Here is a 17,438-nt window from a genome sequence, read left to right on the forward strand (position 1 = left end):
AGACAAACACGATTTATAATATGAAGCAATTGTGAGCATCTTGCCAAGTAACCTAATAATACGTTTTGAGTTTTGACTGTCATGAGTACAGAAAGCTCCTCTAATCTTTTAGCAGTACCTTTCATTGAGACAACAAAGGACTTAAAGTATAAATATGCCATGTCATGAGTTTGTTGTCTTGTAACTCAAACCAGACAAATCTATTTTTGACTAATGACTCGTTGCTATTGAAGTATCGCAAGCTAAGGACAACACTGCTGTCATAGTTCTTATATAATCATATATTTTTCTTATAATAGACAAAATATACAAAGTCCAGAGTGGGTTAAAGTATGTATGTGATCTGTGACACAATGAATATAGTTTTAATAACTAATTTTATTAATTGATATAAAAACATTCTTTTTCTTTCTTTGATATGATCATAAAATGTATGTTTTGGCTACTCATCAAACCAAGTAAAACATTTGACAAAACTATTAATTCATTAATTGAAGACCTTTATCTGAAAATGACAGTTATCTTACAGTAACTGGCCAAACATCTAACAATACTTGTAATGTTTGTGCCAATGCTGCTGGCGAGCAAGAGTCAAATATTTAGGCACCTTATTTTTTCATCTTTGCATTCTAGCACTCAAGTTGTTTCAATCCTGTGAGAATTGATAATAAGGAAAGCAACACCAAGGTAAACAGCAGTTTCTGTTTGGGATCCATCATTTGGGAATGGATTATTTTCTCAATGGTTTCATTAATTTCTAGCAAATGTTTTGAAGATGCATCCGTGCCTGATTGTGGAAGCTGTCCAGCAGCGGAATGATTTGTAGAATTTCCGTCTCTTGGCCATATTAAAGGAGAATGTTTACCTACCCTGTGTATTGAAAACTTTGCAGGATTGATTTGGTTTTCATTTTAATGTTGTTTATCATTAGCGCTAGGATTACCCCCCTCGCTTCATCTGGGAGTCCATTAGCAGTAATGGGTGTTAGCGGATGTTGACTGATTGGTGCTTGCGTGAGTTCTGATGATAGCTGCAGTCATGGTGACATAATGAGACTGTTATTGGCAATCATTCCATTCTGGCACTAATGTGGATTCACAGCACCAGTCTGTGTAGTCCCTACTTTTGACAAAAGCTCTCTGCAGTGTAACACATGCCATTAAGGCAATGCAAGCTTAAGACTACCATAATATCTCTGAATGCTTGCACTTAAATGTGTAGAGGCTCTGGATGTTAAGATGTCGTGAGCATTAAACTACATTCTCTTGTTTGTCTGCTCAGGTTTCCAACTGGTTTGGGAATAAAAGAATCAGATACAAGAAAAACATTGGTAAGTTCCAAGAAGAAGCCAACATGTACGCTGCGAGAACTGCCGTGAATGCGGCTAATGCATCCTCACATGGAAGCCAAGCAAATTCACCCTCAACTCCAAACTCTGCAGGTGAGACAGGAAGTCCCTGGCTCTGCTCAGCTAGTAGACATGTACCTCCTCTTTATGCATTACTACAACTAAACAACTACTGCAGTAAATTAGACTGAGGCTATTTAAATGCTGGTGCTGGTGATTTCTAACAAATGAATGAATTAGGACTAACAAAAAGGCAGTTCTTGTACAAGCAACATGCCTATCACATGGTAATGCACCATTATTATATTGAGCGGGTTATATGTTTGACCTTAACAAGAGCAAGTCCCCCTGTAGAGCAAAGCTGTGTCACAGATAAGCCAACCTGAGCCCCATGCCTCTACTTATGCTTACTGTCCTTTTGTCTTCATCTCAATTAATCAAATGCTTCATGCTATTTAACTATGTATTTATTATGTTCTGTTGTACTGACACACAAAGGATTAGTCTGGTGGTATTCTCTACCAATAACAATATAACAATTAAACTAAATAATAAACCTGAAAAGCTATTTTTTTTAATTCACAACTAGGGGTGAGCTATATATGAAATATACTTGATGTATCGCAGCTTGTTCCACGTAGGATGAAGTAAATTACTACGATATGGTATACTAGCCATGTTTCCATAAAAATCATGTCCATAAAAATCATGTCCATAATCCATTCCTGAGTGGTGATCTGTTGATCACAGTTCATCCATTTAGTTCTCCAGAGACAACTGACAAGGAACATGCTGGTTAGTGATTGCTGATGAAGAGTTAGCTTTAGCCTCTCCCTTAGACCGACTCTCCTTTCCCATCTTTGTTCACTATAAATATTGCAATATTGTTTATAGGCCAAATTGCCGAGCCCTATTCACAACGTTACCCATGTGTTGAAAGAAAAAAATGTGTTTCCCTTAAAACCTAATTAAGAATGCAATTTAGATGTATTTGTTTGGGAACTTAATTTTTTGGAGACAGGGTGCTTTACCAGAAGCATGAATCACTTGTTAATACCAATTATATGTAATAGTCACCCACAACATATTCTTTTTTTGGGGTGCAAAAAACCTACAGCACCCCACTGTTATAGGAAATTAATAAATCTTTTAAAAACTTATTTATGAAAAACATTTATGATCCGAGATTTTCAACTTCAATAGAAAAAAACAGGATTTGTGCTGTATGCCACTGATAGGGTAGCAAAGTCGGAATGTACCTAATTTAATCATTAACTTAATTTTGGTACTTTTAGGAGACTTGTTGACAATAAAAAAAAGAATATTGCTAGCCTTATCTTTTAAAGCTACAGTTTATTAATTTGAGAAACTTGCCGTGTTACCAGGAGTCAAAACAGGAAACATGTTTAGCCTAGCATAGAAGTCTGGGAAGCTGATGCAAGCAACTAACTTAGGTCTATAAAAAGTGAATACATATACTCTTAAACCACTTAAAATCTGTTGTATCCTATTTAACCATGTAGTCACCAAATAAATTCAAAAGTCCCATGAGTTTGTCGTTAGGTTCATTTTGGTACATTGGACAGAGCTAGGCTAACAACCCCAAGTGTTTACACTAAGCTAAGCTAAACGCATCCTGAGACTTCTTCTGTACTTAACTCTTAAATAGAATTATGTTGATCATTTGGACTGCTTTTTCAATTCTTTGTACTAACCTATAACCTCTTATGAGCATTAATGTAAACATTACTTGCTTATTTATATGTTTGCAGGTAAAGGCTTGTACTAATTTGGAAAAACACTTTGGGTTTCAGCTGTATCTCTTCTGTCCTCATGTGTCCATTAGTTTCCTCTATGGCTCCAATCCTTGCATTTAACAGAGCCTGACTGGCTGCTAGCTAACCTCTGCATGCTGCTCATCCAGGCTGCTGCCTGGACTCGCTAACTTGCTTTCCCTGCTTGCACTCTGTCTCTCTGTGATGCGACTGCTCCCTCTCTCCTTTCAGGTTCTGCTGGCTCTTTTAACATGTCAAACTCCGGGGACTTGTTCATGAGTGTGCAGTCTCTCAATGGGGACTCGTACCAGGGGGCTCAAGTGGGAGCCAACGTGCAGTCACAGGTAGGGCCGAGAGCTGCAGAGCAGACCGGGGCAGACCCACCTCACTTCCCAATAGACATTTTGACGTGTCAGGCACAGGTGTAACTATTATCATTAATAAGACTAATGTAATATCCAAATATTGTCAGGACTTAACTTGAAATAGCTATAATATAATACAATAGTTATAAAGGTGCTTTACATGTTTCTTTAGCATTAGGTTTTAACACAAATCTAACACAATTATCAAATGTAGCCTATTTACTGAATATGGTGTAACTTCAAGGCCAGCAATGGTGATAACCATCTTGGAACAGTGCCTGAGCAATCCCAAGTCGGAATAATGGCAGGTTTTCTTGTTTTTCATTCTAACATTGCGAGAATGCAGAATTTTACTTAACATTTCATTTTGCTGTGTGAAAATATCTTGCTAACTTAAATATTGTACGCCTTGCATGCATGAAAACATTCTTGTTTTTATATTGCTCCCACGTGAAACAGATAGATTCAACTTAATTTCCACATGTTTTACTCTGGTCATGCATAGCACATTGCAGTACTTGTACATCTACAAAAGGGGAACTAACCCAACAGTTTACAGTTTACTTGGACCTAAATGGAACAAAGCCATAATTAATGTTATTATTTATACAAGGTGTTCATGCTATGGCAAGTTTAAATTTCTGTTGTGAAAAAGGACTACATTTGCATTGGCTCCAAAATAGAGCTTCTTCACAGTTCCAAGGACAGAATATTCTGAATAGATTTTATTTAAACAAACAAAAAGTAATCTTTTTTAACCTAAATTTCCGTTTTGTTTGATTGGACCTAAATGTCTCCAAGGATATACTTGCAGCACTGTACTCTTGTTATCTCTTTCATCATCTTGTCATCCCTTGCTCTTTTCTCTTGTGCTTACACTGAGTTGACTCTGACCTTGCTTTGTTTGTTGTTTCGGAATGTTTCAGGTGGATACCCTTCGCCATGTTATCAGTCAGACAGGAGGATACAGTGAAGGACTCACAGCCAACCAGATGTACAGTCCGCAGGGCATCAATGTAAGGATTTTTTTTTCTTTCTCTCCCTACCAATTATGTTAAAGCCATAGGGCTCAGAATGCCACTTAGTAGGACTTGTCTCTGTTCCATGTTCACCTAGTTGTTTGCTTCTCTATCGCTTGCGCCACGGGCAGCACGCTGCCCAGCGTACGCAGGCTTGTGGTTAGCCACACACATGCAGAGGTGCCGTCTATGCCTGTTATGTTGGATCAGGTAAGGTGTAGCACCTGCAGCCACATACAGTCAGCTGTGAGCAAACTGCACAAACAGGTGACACCTCCTGCACTGGACTTCATATCCCTTAGACCACCTGACCTGTGATTAGCAGCCCCAGGGCCAGAAGCTCCCATAAAATCTTCCTAAGACAATGGCGCTGTCTTGCTAAAATCAAATCCTACGCCACTGGAAACAACTCTTTATGTGCCATAGGGGTGTGTTCCCCTCATGTTTGTCTTATTTCGCAGCAGAGTTCATGGTAGAAGTGGGGGTTGTGAAGGGGGGGTTGGGGGTTTGCTTGCTGGCGGCTGCAAAGAGTAGGGAAATTCACAGCGACAAGCTGTGTCGTAAAGGGGAAAATCGATAAGACAGACACAAGGAGAGCAGAGTGTGGACTTGGGACAGCAATCCAACCGCATTGCTCAGATCATGTTCCTGCCACACTAATGGCCCTGACAGCGAGCCGCGCTGAGAGGACGAGGACGGTCACAGCCGCGGCTGGGTTCCTCCACTGTTGTTGTCGTGCCTCAGTGGCCATATGATAATCAGATGAAATGTCTCCCATATAAAAACATGTATGCTTATTCAAATAGGCTTGCTGGCTGCTTTGAGTGCATCCCACAGCCAGCTGTGCTAACCCTGCGAGGCCACTAATGCATTCAGGCCCTGTTCTTTCTCAGTCCTTTGACCTCAAAGATATGGTTCTCCTTGGACGCCTGCTTGCTCTACCACATCTTACACTGCCACAGTATACTGTTATTCAGTTTTAAACCCTATAAAAAAGTCCTGCAATGCATAATGTAAGAGCGGGATATCTGTCTGCCAGGCTGTTTGCCTGTGATTTATATAGTTAAGGCAAGTTAACAAATTTTGACTCTCCACTCGCCTGTAAATATGTGTTCCTGGGTTTTGTTAATAACAAAAAAAAACGTTGTATATGATATATATGTGAAAACTATTTTTCTAAGTGGTATTCTCTGTCAAAGCTGTTGAACACTATATGTCATCAGTGTTCTCAAGCTTTTATGGCCTGTTTAAGGTCCCAAAATTTAGAGCACATAAGTGCTCCAAATATATAATATTATAGAAATTATTTTAAAGGGTTTATTTCACCTTGTTTTTACAACATAAAGTATATTATACGTGTATATATATGTATATATATATGTGTTGTTTATTAGATACATATACCCTGTATCCAGGAAAACAGTTTTATTCAGCCATATGAAGGTTTAGAACATGAATGAAAAGTTATAATTAAAAAAATATATATATTGGATGATTACAACTGCAATTAGCCTACAATTTTGAAACAGGCAAAGAGCCATCCAAGTCAGACATTCTACAATCTGACCCCTCTACTTTTGATTACTGCCATCTGAAATAACAGGCTTTGAAATTAAAGGCTGTCGAGGACCATTTTCAGTTTTTCTGATGGCTTTAAACTTACTATTAATATCCGAAATGCTCTTTCACAGGCCTGTCTCTGGTAGTGATAGCTCGTGTATGTTACTTTCTGCTGTCAGCATCATAATTAGTGCATATGATGTTGATGTTATACTTGTTTTCTGACAGAAGAAAAGCTGTATGGGATTTTGTCTTTGAACAAAACATTTCTGTGTATTTTTTTTCATTATGTAGATTTGGGTGTACAGTGTATGATGGGAGAGAGACTGTAATTCACTCTATTTCTGCTTGGGCGAAAACATGATTTTCTATTTGTCATGTCAATCTTATTCGTAAATATTAGCTGTAATTTAAGATAGGTATTTTTCTTCAATCCAGGAGGCAATTTGCCTTAAGGCTATATGCCACTATGTGGTAACTAAAAGTATCCCAAAATTCCATGTTGTGCTCATACACTACCTTGCCCTCAGGACCTTCATTCGTTGCACCTCACTGTGTTTGACCTAGCTCCATTGAGTAATGAATATGAAAGTAACACACACACCCTCCACCCAACTGTTTCTTTCCTTTTTTCTCTCAGGCAAACGGTGGCTGGCAGGATGCTCCGACCCCCTCATCAGTGACTTCACCCACAGAAGGACCCGGAAGCGTTCACTCTGACACCTCCAACTGATCCTCAACCCCCCGTTACTCCCCAGTCCTCTGCTTCCAAATTCTTCCACCACTCTACCCCCAACCACATTTCCCAAAACCTGAGGTCAAACCACATTGGAACTACACGTGACGTACTATATGTAGTCACCTGGCAGGACACAGTTGGGATGAGGAATGACATTTACGGACAAATATTTAACTTTTCCTATCTGCACTACTGCAGCACCGTTAGCAGCCTGCATAGGGGACTCAAATCCACACTTTGTACAGTTTCCACTCAATGTCCATGTTGCCTCTTTGTATTTCTCTTACATTACATGTTCACTCAGTAGGCACACAGTTAGCAGCATAATGCCCCAAGTCTTGTAAATTGAAATGCTTCCACACTACCTCTATTCGAAATAACAACACAGAAAACATAATTTTAAATGTTTTAAATGTTTTACAATTTTTTATAATTATTGGAATTTTATTGTACAACACATCATGCCCTGTCGTAACACCTCTGTGTTCACACATTATGTCTATCTATAGTGCCAAAGTTCAACCCTGGAGGTGAATTTTGATCATTTTTTTTTTATGTAATGTCCTTCTATTTTTAATGCCATACATTGTAAAATATTATTATGTTAGTCCAGTCATATTAGTCAGGTAATATTCAAGTATTCAGCCTCGATATATAAAATTTCAATTTAGAACTTCTACATCGACATACAAGGCAGTATATGTTTTATTATGCAGTACAGTAATGCAAAAAATTCACAGTTTCCACGCAAGCAAGTGTTCATCTTTAGAACAATTGACCTGAAACACTAAATCCATGACAACATTAGCAGCAATTATGGCACGTCAATATGTATTAAAGCACAATAACACTTAACGATTGAACTCAAAAGCTAACATTTGTAAATGTTGAAGAGAAAACAATTTTATGATTTTACAACTATAGGAGTCATATCAGAAAGACAGTGTACATGATCAGACATAGTCAGTGTGTCAGTGAGATCAGTATAGCCAAATACTGCTGATAACTAAATCCAAAAGAAAAATTCTAATTCAGATTTTAAGGTACCATGTTGTTGGGAACACATTGCATGTATTTTCTCTGAATTCCCGTTTCTTTCATGGAATTATATTTGTGTGATAATCCTGAGAGCATGACGGGACCTTTTTAGCACAGATTACAGAAAATTATAAATTAGATGCTCAAATTAAATAATTCTTCAGATTATAAGAAGTTTTTTTCCTTTTAAATACTTGGTGTGGAGGCAAAACAATATTGTGTGTGCTCAAAATGTCCCATTGAATGCTTGGGATTGTGACATTATATAATTCTATTTACAGTCAGTGCAGAAAGAAACTTTAGTTATCCCTTAACCCCTGTTCTCTGATAACAGTAGGCAGAACTTTTGAAAGAGAACCAGTGTTAGAATTGTAATTAGTCCCATCACTTCTTTTTTTTTTATGTTACAAAAACATCACGTCCATCAACACAAACCCATCCAAAATGGAAAATTAAATCTGTGACCTTTGTTGTATGTACAGTATAGTATGTGGTCCAACATGTATACATGATTAGAATAGTCCTCATGAGATATCAGCATTTACAAACTTTGATACCAAAAAAATGCAGATTTGTATCCTCTACATTGAGATCAGCTTTACTGACATTTTCTTTTTCCTCTTCTTGTAGGATTTTATTCTCTACGGTACTAGTGAGCATCTGATAATGCTCTAGTACTCTGTATTCAAAACCAAAAAATGCAGTTGGAATACAGTAATGTTTATATAAATTTGAACGGAAATGAATACCCTGATGGCACACAAATCCAGATATTATCTGGATATATTTTTGTCTCCATTTTGTGAATAACTGTAACGGATATTATTTTGCCTTGCTACAAGGCTGTTTCTTTTGTATGCTATGCCATTATATGTGAATTAGCCCAAGAATGCTCTATATACAGTCAGTAGATATGCACATTTATTCTTTTTTTTGCATCTTTGAATTTACACAGTAGCCATTTTAACGCAGCCTGATGGAGTTCCTGTTGGATTTAAGGTGAAGTCCTTGTTATTATTTTGTGCTCAAACAACCGAAACTAGCCTGTCTCCAAGATGGCTACTGTCTGAATAAAGGTGAGGTGAAAAGTTAGCGTAAACATTACCTCTGGCATTGTTTTTAGCTTACCTGAACCCTTACAGAAAACAACATTTGGTCCTGAAAATCCAATCAGTCACAATACAGCCTGAAAACCACAGGATTTTTTAACAGTTATCAGTGTGTTTGTATTTATTACACATGTATGAAATCATGGTTGTTTCAGAGCTATTGTCTAGAGGTCAACCACGGCATGATTAAAACAAACAAACTAATTTGAATTATTCAGAGCGGCTCCTCCTCGAGTTACCTGTTCAGTATTACAGTCTAGGGGCCGAGCACCATTGTGATAAAACCTGCCTCAGTCGTGTCTTCTGAAGTCATTGGAGTGAATTGACAGCACCGGCCATGCAAGGCAAACACAAGGATTGTTTTTGCACCCCTTAAAGAAACAGCTTAACTCCACTTTTCACATTGCCTGTCAAATATTATCGAAGCTTCATGTAATGATGCTTTTTAGTGTTTGAATATAAAAGGACAAGAGACATGAAAAGAAAAATGAACGATTTGTAAAACATAAAATGTTTTTATTTGTTGCATGTCTTTTTTTCTCAATAAAATAACGTACTGCAGTGTTTTGAATGTTGATTTCTTTTTTATAAGGATTTCAGAGTAAAATTGTAAAGCCTTTTTCTTGACAGGTTTTAACTTTTAAGGTCTCTGCGTATGTAAAAAAGGTATTGAATGAAAAAACTATTGTCTTTTTAATTCAAATTCAAAACCTGTTTTCTGTGAAGAAAAATAGCTGAAAGGTGTAGGTTTTATGGTCTCTTAATTTGTACTGGCAATGCGGATCCCAAATAAATGGTTTCTTTTGTTGCATAAATTGCAGTTTTGTCATTTTTCATGTCAAGTTCCATGTGCTTTTGTTACGTTTTCCACAAAATGCACCACTAAATTTCATCTCAAACTTGCATGTGGTTTCTCCTCCAGGCTTTTGTAACAGGGTCAGGGTCAGGAGTCACTGTAGGATACAAGTTTACACGTTGTAGACTTGTCAGTCCAACACCTCTGGATAACATTGCACGTCTCACTTCCAACTATGCTACTGCATGCAGGCATTTTATCACCACTAACATAGCGCCAGAGCTTGGCCGAGCTGCCAAAAAGTATGAAGGGGACATATTCACAGTTTTCAAAGTGAGGGAAAGCTTTGCGCTCCAGACAGACAGACCCTGCCCAACCCACCCCCACCCCCCTCTTCACATCCATGGAATGGTTAATGTGCGTTTCCTGAAAGAGGCTGAAAACACTTATCTCTCTCCTCCAGATAAACTAGACAGGATTTTTGCTCCTGCTCTTCAAATACATCCGTCCCTGGGAAAAAAAGAAGAAAGGGGTTGAAAAAATTAACTTGTAGATTAAGAAGAGGTTTGCAGGAGCATCCAAAATCAAAGAGCGTGACAGAGACTGTGGGAGTGACATAATGTATGCAAACATGATCAAGTGTAATTACATGGAGAAGCCTCCTTGTTTCTATCAAAGGGCCACTGTTTTAGGCATGAAAGGCAAGAAGTGCTGGACGTGTTTATATTATATGTTCCTTAAAACCAAAAGTCATTGTCAATTGTCAATTCAGTCATTTCATTGTGAAAAGGTGTAAATCCCAGTCCGAGCAAAATCAGTGTATGTTTTCTTGAATTTGTGATTCCTTTAACAAAAAGGCTGGATAACATGATACACTGTGACAAATCCAGTGTAGGTTTTTAAGAAGACTATACTGTGGTTGTTCTAGATCATTAAAATGGGGAGTGCCAGGCTGAGGCCAAATATTATACCACCATAGGTTTGGTATATATGTATATTTACTGTATATTATTTCTTGGGCAATTTTAGGCCTTTTTTGACAGGACAGATGAAGAAATAAAAGGGGAGAGAGAAGGGGAATGAAGCAAAGGGCTGCAGGACGGAGTTGAACCCGGACCCACTGCCTCAAGGAGCAAACCTCTATAATAAATGTGGGGTAACATTTTTACAAGCCACAGTTAGGGGACTTAGAGTAAGGTTAATGCTTCATATGAAATGGGTTTAAACCCATTTTAAAAGGGATAAAAATCAGATGGCAAGTGTTAGTGTTTTTTATCTACCCTACTACAAGAAGTGCAAGTCACTCCCAGAACTCACTGATCTGTTGATTTGCAAGTCAATAGATGCCCAGATGTCTTGGGTTAAACTGGGTACATTTGGTTGAAATACTTGAAATATTAAAATGTTAATTCTGTTGAAACAACAATAACCTAGATGTCTAAAAAACAAAAGCATTAGGTTAGATAACATTCAGTTCAAATATTTATTTAAGACTGCTTTTTCTAAATTCACACACACAAAAAATTGTGCTAGCTCTTTTGATCTCTAAAGAAAATTATAACGTACTTTCATTCAAAATACACCTTTTTTTACCATATACATGTTTCCTGAAGTCTATTTAGCTGCTTCAGTATTTTTATGGGGTTTCTGTTATTATAGTTCAGATGCTTCTTGTTAAGGTTGATTCTGCTATATTGTTGTGATATAGTAATATTCACACCCTCTCACCACATAGTTTGCTGCAGTGAACCACACTTTACAATTAATTTCACACAGCTGGTTTGTTTTGGAATCTGTTTATTTGCCTAAACCTTAAACTGTTTAAATAAAGTGCACACATTTGACACTGTACACATATTATATATATATATAAATATATAACCTCAGACACTTGGCTCTTGGCCATCTGCCTCAACCGGTTGTGGGGGTGAGACAGAGAGAGACAGAAAGAGATGAATAGAAGAAGAAGCTAAATTGGTAACAGGCATTAAATGGGACATGAATACACACAGAGGAAAAGAGAAAGAAGTGTCACAGGAAGTCCCCCAGCATTCTCAAAATAATCATTTATTTCTTTTCTTTGAGTTACCATGTTTGTCGGGGGAGGTTTCCTTCCTGGTGGAGCAACAGACATAAAGATTATTATTTTAAAGATTATTTTTGAGGTATTTTTTCCCTTTATCAGATTGCGACAGTGGATAGACAGGAAAGGTGTGAGAGAGATGGGGGATGATACGCAGCAACTCGGGCTGCTGTAAAGGTCTCAGCCTACATGGGGCGCACGCTCCTACTGGGTGAGCTAGAGGTTGCCCCGGCTGACATAAATACGCGATATACTGCCTTCAACTTGTAACTTGCAACTCCTCATCATCTTGGGACAGACATCTGACCCGTTCTGACCATAAAGACTTATAGAAAATTGATAGACTTGCGCGCAACTTTTTGTTTTTTTTGGGATGTTCATACCAAAATGCCAAAACTAAACAACATGAATTACGTTTTACACATGAAAATAATGTTTTACAAATGTAAAGGGCCCTAAGGTGGGTTATGCATTTAACCCAATCCTGAGAGGCTTCCTTGTAGAGGAATCCAGTTTTGATAGAGAGGAAAAGAGAAACATGTTCGTCTGGGTTCTGTTTTAGAAGTAATCTTGTTTAAAATCCCATTAGCATTTCTAACTACACTAATAATTAAAACTTCAACTTTGAATAGGGCCATTCTCTACAGTATGTCGTGTGGCTCACATTGTGTGTTAGATAAGAACTAATCATTGTTTGTTTGAAAATAACGTTTTACCAAAAAAAATAGTTAAAGCTAAAATTGGCTTCTTGTATAGAACATGCTCCACTTTCACTCCCTCTGCTAAACTAACTAATTTGAAAGGATAATTATTGTAATGTTAGACTATGGTGGTGTTATTTATAGGTCAGCATGTGAGAGTGCACTCCAGAAGCTTAATGTTTTCCATCAGTCTGCTTTTCAGACTTTTCCTCTTTTAAAACACACCACTTCCCCCCCGCACTTGTGTTACTTGTTGCAAACTGCATCTGCGGCCACAAACATTGATCTTCTCACCATATTCTGTTGAGTACCCAAAACAAAAAACATACTTTATCTGTTGTCATTCCAATCTGCTGCAGTCAAAGACCCGCAAAATCAGTGAAGTTGGACAATTGTATCTCCGGGTCAGCTTTTAAGACCTCTATCATGGACATACTTGCTAAAACATGCAGCTGTTTAATGACACACTACTGTTCACTAACTTTTATCTGTTGGTTGCTCACTGTTATCCAATTACATTTTTGTTTTGCCTTACCTGTTTGTCTTGCTGCTTGTGAATGCTATTCTTGTTCTGTTGTTGTAGTGCCTGATGATTGTGTGCAAGACTGTATATCATTTACTGTGTGTGTTTGTTGTCACTTGTTATGGTGTTATTATTGTATGTAAGTGATGGATGTGTCAGAAATGTTTGGCTGTGTGCTGCTGTCTTTTTAACTAATATTTATCTTTCACCCCCCATTCAAACCAAGCAAGAGGAATTGTTTTTTGCCAAGCCACTAGTGTAGATAACAATGTGTTCCAAATGGTTTGACTGGTTAAAAAAAGGTTCAATAAAAAAATTAAAATTTTAATTTTAGAGTTTGCATTGAGTTACAGAAGGTAGTGAAACTGAGGCTATTCCGGACATGAGGTCATGACTCTGGCTCTTTAAATATATCAGTTTAAAGTTGCTATAATCAATGTTTTTGTATTAACAACTGGTGAAATGACTAACTGTAATGTGTAAAGGGTATAGTGTATAAAAAGGTATAGTGATTAATCCACAAAGATTGTCTCAGCTAAAGGGCATTTTAATATCTTTAAACTCATTGGTCTGGATTTACAGCTGGCACCAGGAGTTAGTGGAAACCAAATCTGAGATAAACGGAGAGTGAATATTTCCATTGGTCAAGTAAACAGAAACATGACTTCTACCAAATTCTAATGTTTCCACTTCTATTTCAGAACTTATAAATGCCTCAAATAGGCTGTGTGCAAAATGCTTTATTGTGGCAAAGAAATTTTATACTATTATATTATCATATTCATATTTAGTTTTAGCAAAAACGCAAAAGCAGACAGACCTCTGATGTGAGGGAAGAAATCAAAGCAGTGGGTAGAAACACTGTTTAAGTAAATGCACTTCTATCTTCTTTGACCTCAACCTCATTGGTTTTGTACATATCAGTCTTCTCATTCTCGTAGTTTATTATCAGTCATACTCTACCAGACCACAATGCATGTGGCAAATAATTTGAGGCTCAGGGCTCACATTATATCAGTGACAATAACATGGCTCATAAGGCCTTATACACAATGCTTAATGTGCATCAATTATGTCAACGCCTGCCAGCATGACTCACACACACAAACCAAGACTACACACATGCTTGAGGGAAGAGCTACTGAAGCAGACAATGCAAGGTCCGAGGTCACGACATAATAAAGAGGCTTTGTCTCAAGAAACCCTTCTGCGTTAATATGATAAAATAAGTCTTCTTCTTTACTGATTGATCATACATGAATCATGTTGCTCACAAAATAACTCTAGAGAAAAAGGTTCTGGTCCAGTAATTAGTGATGGTGGGTGTTTCAGTCAGTGTTGCAGATTTCAGATTTGGAAACAGTTCAGTTTGGCAAAAACTTGCTACTGGAAAGCCTAAGTCTTGCGTTGCTTATGCCACCCACAGATCTTTAATGAATTCCTCTGATCCCAACTTTCATAAAGAAGACATTTGGAAAAGATTTCACAGATCAGTGTGCGTCATCGTAGCCTTTCAAGTTATTTCAACCATGGAAAATTTGAATTTGAATCTGCAGTAAATGTAAGCATTTGGGGTGTGGGAGTTTAAGGCTGTAAAGTGGTTCTTTATATTTTACTAAAGCTTCCATAATGAGCAAGATGTGTACCTTATCATGTTTTTCTATTGAACCTATAAGACTGTGCCAGGAGCTACTCTTATTACAGAAATGAGAGAGTTATCTCTCCAAAACATGAATCAAAATTAAGGACATTCCGATACACTGCTGTTGCAATAATTATTGAACTCACATCTAACAACAAAAGAGGGACCATTCATTGATCGTCAATTCTCATGCAGCTGTGAGCTAATTTGTTTTGAGTTTGCCTCTGTGTTTTTATCTTCTTAAATGGTTTCCCTGCATTTTTGGACATTAAGTAATTTGACACATTTGACACATTTGTGTCTGCCCCTTTAGTGGGAAATCCTGTGTTTTTATAAGATAGCAATACTGATTATGTTGTCAAGATGGATTTATGTCTCATAAGAAAACTGCCCAGTTTCCCCTGCTCTGTGTACCCTGCTTTATACTGTATATTGTAATTTAGCAGGCAGCTGTCATACTGAGTGTTCACATTATCCAGTATGTACAGCATGGTTCAGAGTCAGACTGAATGCACCGGCTGTGACTATACCATTCCTCTCTAACACATACAAAATCTTGTTTTACGGCTTCAAATTAATATTTAAATCAATGGGCAAAAACCAAGCCTCCCAACAGTGAAACATTGCTGACCTCTGACGGTCTGTGTGACTTCCGTGTCTTTTAAAGGAAGAAAGCATTAACAACAGGAACAGTGAAGGGTTTGAAAGTTTTAAGGCTCTTAGTCAAACTATGTAACAGTCTAGATAGGCCTCTATAGGTTAACCTTACTTTAGTCCTTTTTAAGCAGACTATAAATTATTATTATTATTTATATAATTAGCTAAAAGGCACTTGCTAAAACAATGGATTTTCAAATGCCTTCACGAGGGAGAGAAAGACAACTACCAGGACAATTCTGTCTGTGTCTTCTTTTTGTCATAAATCATAAATTCTATAAAGCTACTCTGAGATGGCTTTCATTTTTTGTTTTGAATTTCTGCAGCAAAAGAAACAAAATGCATGCATTCATAATATGCAATGCATAAACCCAACAAAACCAAAAATGTAAAGAGGCTTCGAGAGAAACTGCAGTGCAAAACACAATCTATGATCATTACAATCACTATTGTCTATTGTATAAGGAGCAGACCTGACACATTATGTAATGCAGTTTCTGTAATTGTTCTATGACTGACTAAATGTTCCTGTTGGAAGAGAAGATGTGTTAGTGTTTTGGAAAAATTATCTTTGCATTGTTTTGGTAGACAGTGTAATGTAATAGTGTATTATTGTATTTAGAAAATTAGTGTTGGAGTTTACAATGTGTGATTTTGAGCATGAAATTAACTGTTTGTCAATTGGGTGTTGTAGGTGTGTTGGTGCGTTAAGAGTTTATGAAAGTTGTCAAAATTATTGAAAAAAATTGTCATCTTAGCAATTGTAAAAAAACTAATTTTACAACCTAATAAATGAATTATATTTATAAATTTGAATTTCATTAAATTATATTAATGTTATTTAAAGGTATCCTAACTATATAAGAACAGTCCATATGTGAAATGGGAATTCCAGTGAGGTTGTAGACAGAATTATTCTGTTAAACTAGGCACATTAGCAGGCCTTCTTTAGGTTGGTGTTGCTCTATTATGATTTAAGATTTATCCAGTCTTATTTATGTGGTATGAAATCACTGAGGTGTTAAGCATGCACACAGATTTTTATTCAATTCAGGAAAATCTGGAAAAAGTGGTTAAATTAGCTTAAGCTAAGGCTATCTCACCAGCTAGCCTTGGCATGCAGGAGTACATTCACTGCACTTTGGTTTATACCGGTTTTCTAGTTCTGTAGAATGTATTTGATGATGTAACAATATTTTTTTAGCGTGGACCACATCAATGCCACATAAAAATTAAAGACATGACAACTTTGATGGATAACAGAACTCATGTCTGTTTAAAGGTTATTTTTTATGGAATAATGACATAATCCTGTTTTTTTAGTTTGGCAAAAAAAAAACAGTTCAACCCGTTTTCTGAGGTTTGCAGAATGTTGCCTGTTAGGTCTTTGTTTTATAATTTAGACCTCATCCGTGGACACAAGTGTGACCTTGTGCAGCTTTGAGCTGTCTCACCAGAGCATCTGACCATGGTGGCTGACACAGCAAGACGTCTGCCTGTTTGGGGACAGAGGGTGTATGTAGGTCAGCCATGTGCCTGCATGCTGTGACAGCGGCATGGTCACTGTGTTGTACAGCAGGACAGGGATTGGAGTGGACAGAGAGAGCCAGCGTGGAGAGAGGCCCCCCTCACACGTCAGCACCGATACTTCCTCATTTGCCACTTTAAACACTTTGACATTATCAGGCCACACAGAGCAACGTCCACCCTCATTATTCTCACCTTTGGTAATACAGCAAAATGGGCAAAGAGGAGAAACCGGCAGAAATACTGGATGGACATCAGATCAAGGTGCGTGTCTGAAATGTTAGGATGGTCGTTTGATGGGTGTCAAGACATGTAACAATAGTGAGGTTTAATTACCACATGGTTACAGTTTTGACAACACAGAGTTGAAGTAATAATAATAGTGATAACATAAAGTAATAATTCAATCTACACCGCTCTAGAAAGAAGGAAATATCTCCCTGATTCTAAAAAATAAGCTACTGGCTAAGCATGGCAACACAGTTGACTTATTTATTAGAAGAATAACTTTTTAATAAAGTTATGATTTAAACGTATTCATTACAAAACCAAGAAG

The 17,438-nt window shown here is 37.3% G+C and overlaps 1 protein-coding gene across 3 annotated transcripts in view; it reads left to right on the top strand.

Moving 5' to 3' along the window:
* Positions 1–9,768, top strand: part of LOC117949874 (pre-B-cell leukemia transcription factor 1-like) — a 68,543-nt gene extending 58,775 nt beyond the window's left edge. The window contains exons 6-9 of one of the 3 annotated variants that reach the window (XM_034880441.1): positions 1,282–1,441; positions 3,355–3,467; positions 4,415–4,504; positions 6,708–9,768. In XM_034880441.1, coding sequence (XP_034736332.1) covers positions 1,282–1,441; positions 3,355–3,467; positions 4,415–4,504; positions 6,708–6,800 — 456 coding nt within the window. In that variant the 3' untranslated portion in view covers positions 6,801–9,768. The remainder of the gene's footprint in view (positions 1–1,281; positions 1,442–3,354; positions 3,468–4,414; positions 4,505–6,707) is intronic. The other 2 variants (XM_034880442.1, XM_034880443.1) reach the window with 2 other exon arrangements.
* The last annotated feature ends 7,670 nt before the right edge of the window (positions 9,769–17,438 follow it).

The sequence above is a fragment of the Etheostoma cragini genome, chromosome 9 (genome assembly GCF_013103735.1).
Source record: "Etheostoma cragini isolate CJK2018 chromosome 9, CSU_Ecrag_1.0, whole genome shotgun sequence".
Taxonomy (NCBI): Eukaryota; Metazoa; Chordata; class Actinopteri; order Perciformes; family Percidae; genus Etheostoma; species Etheostoma cragini.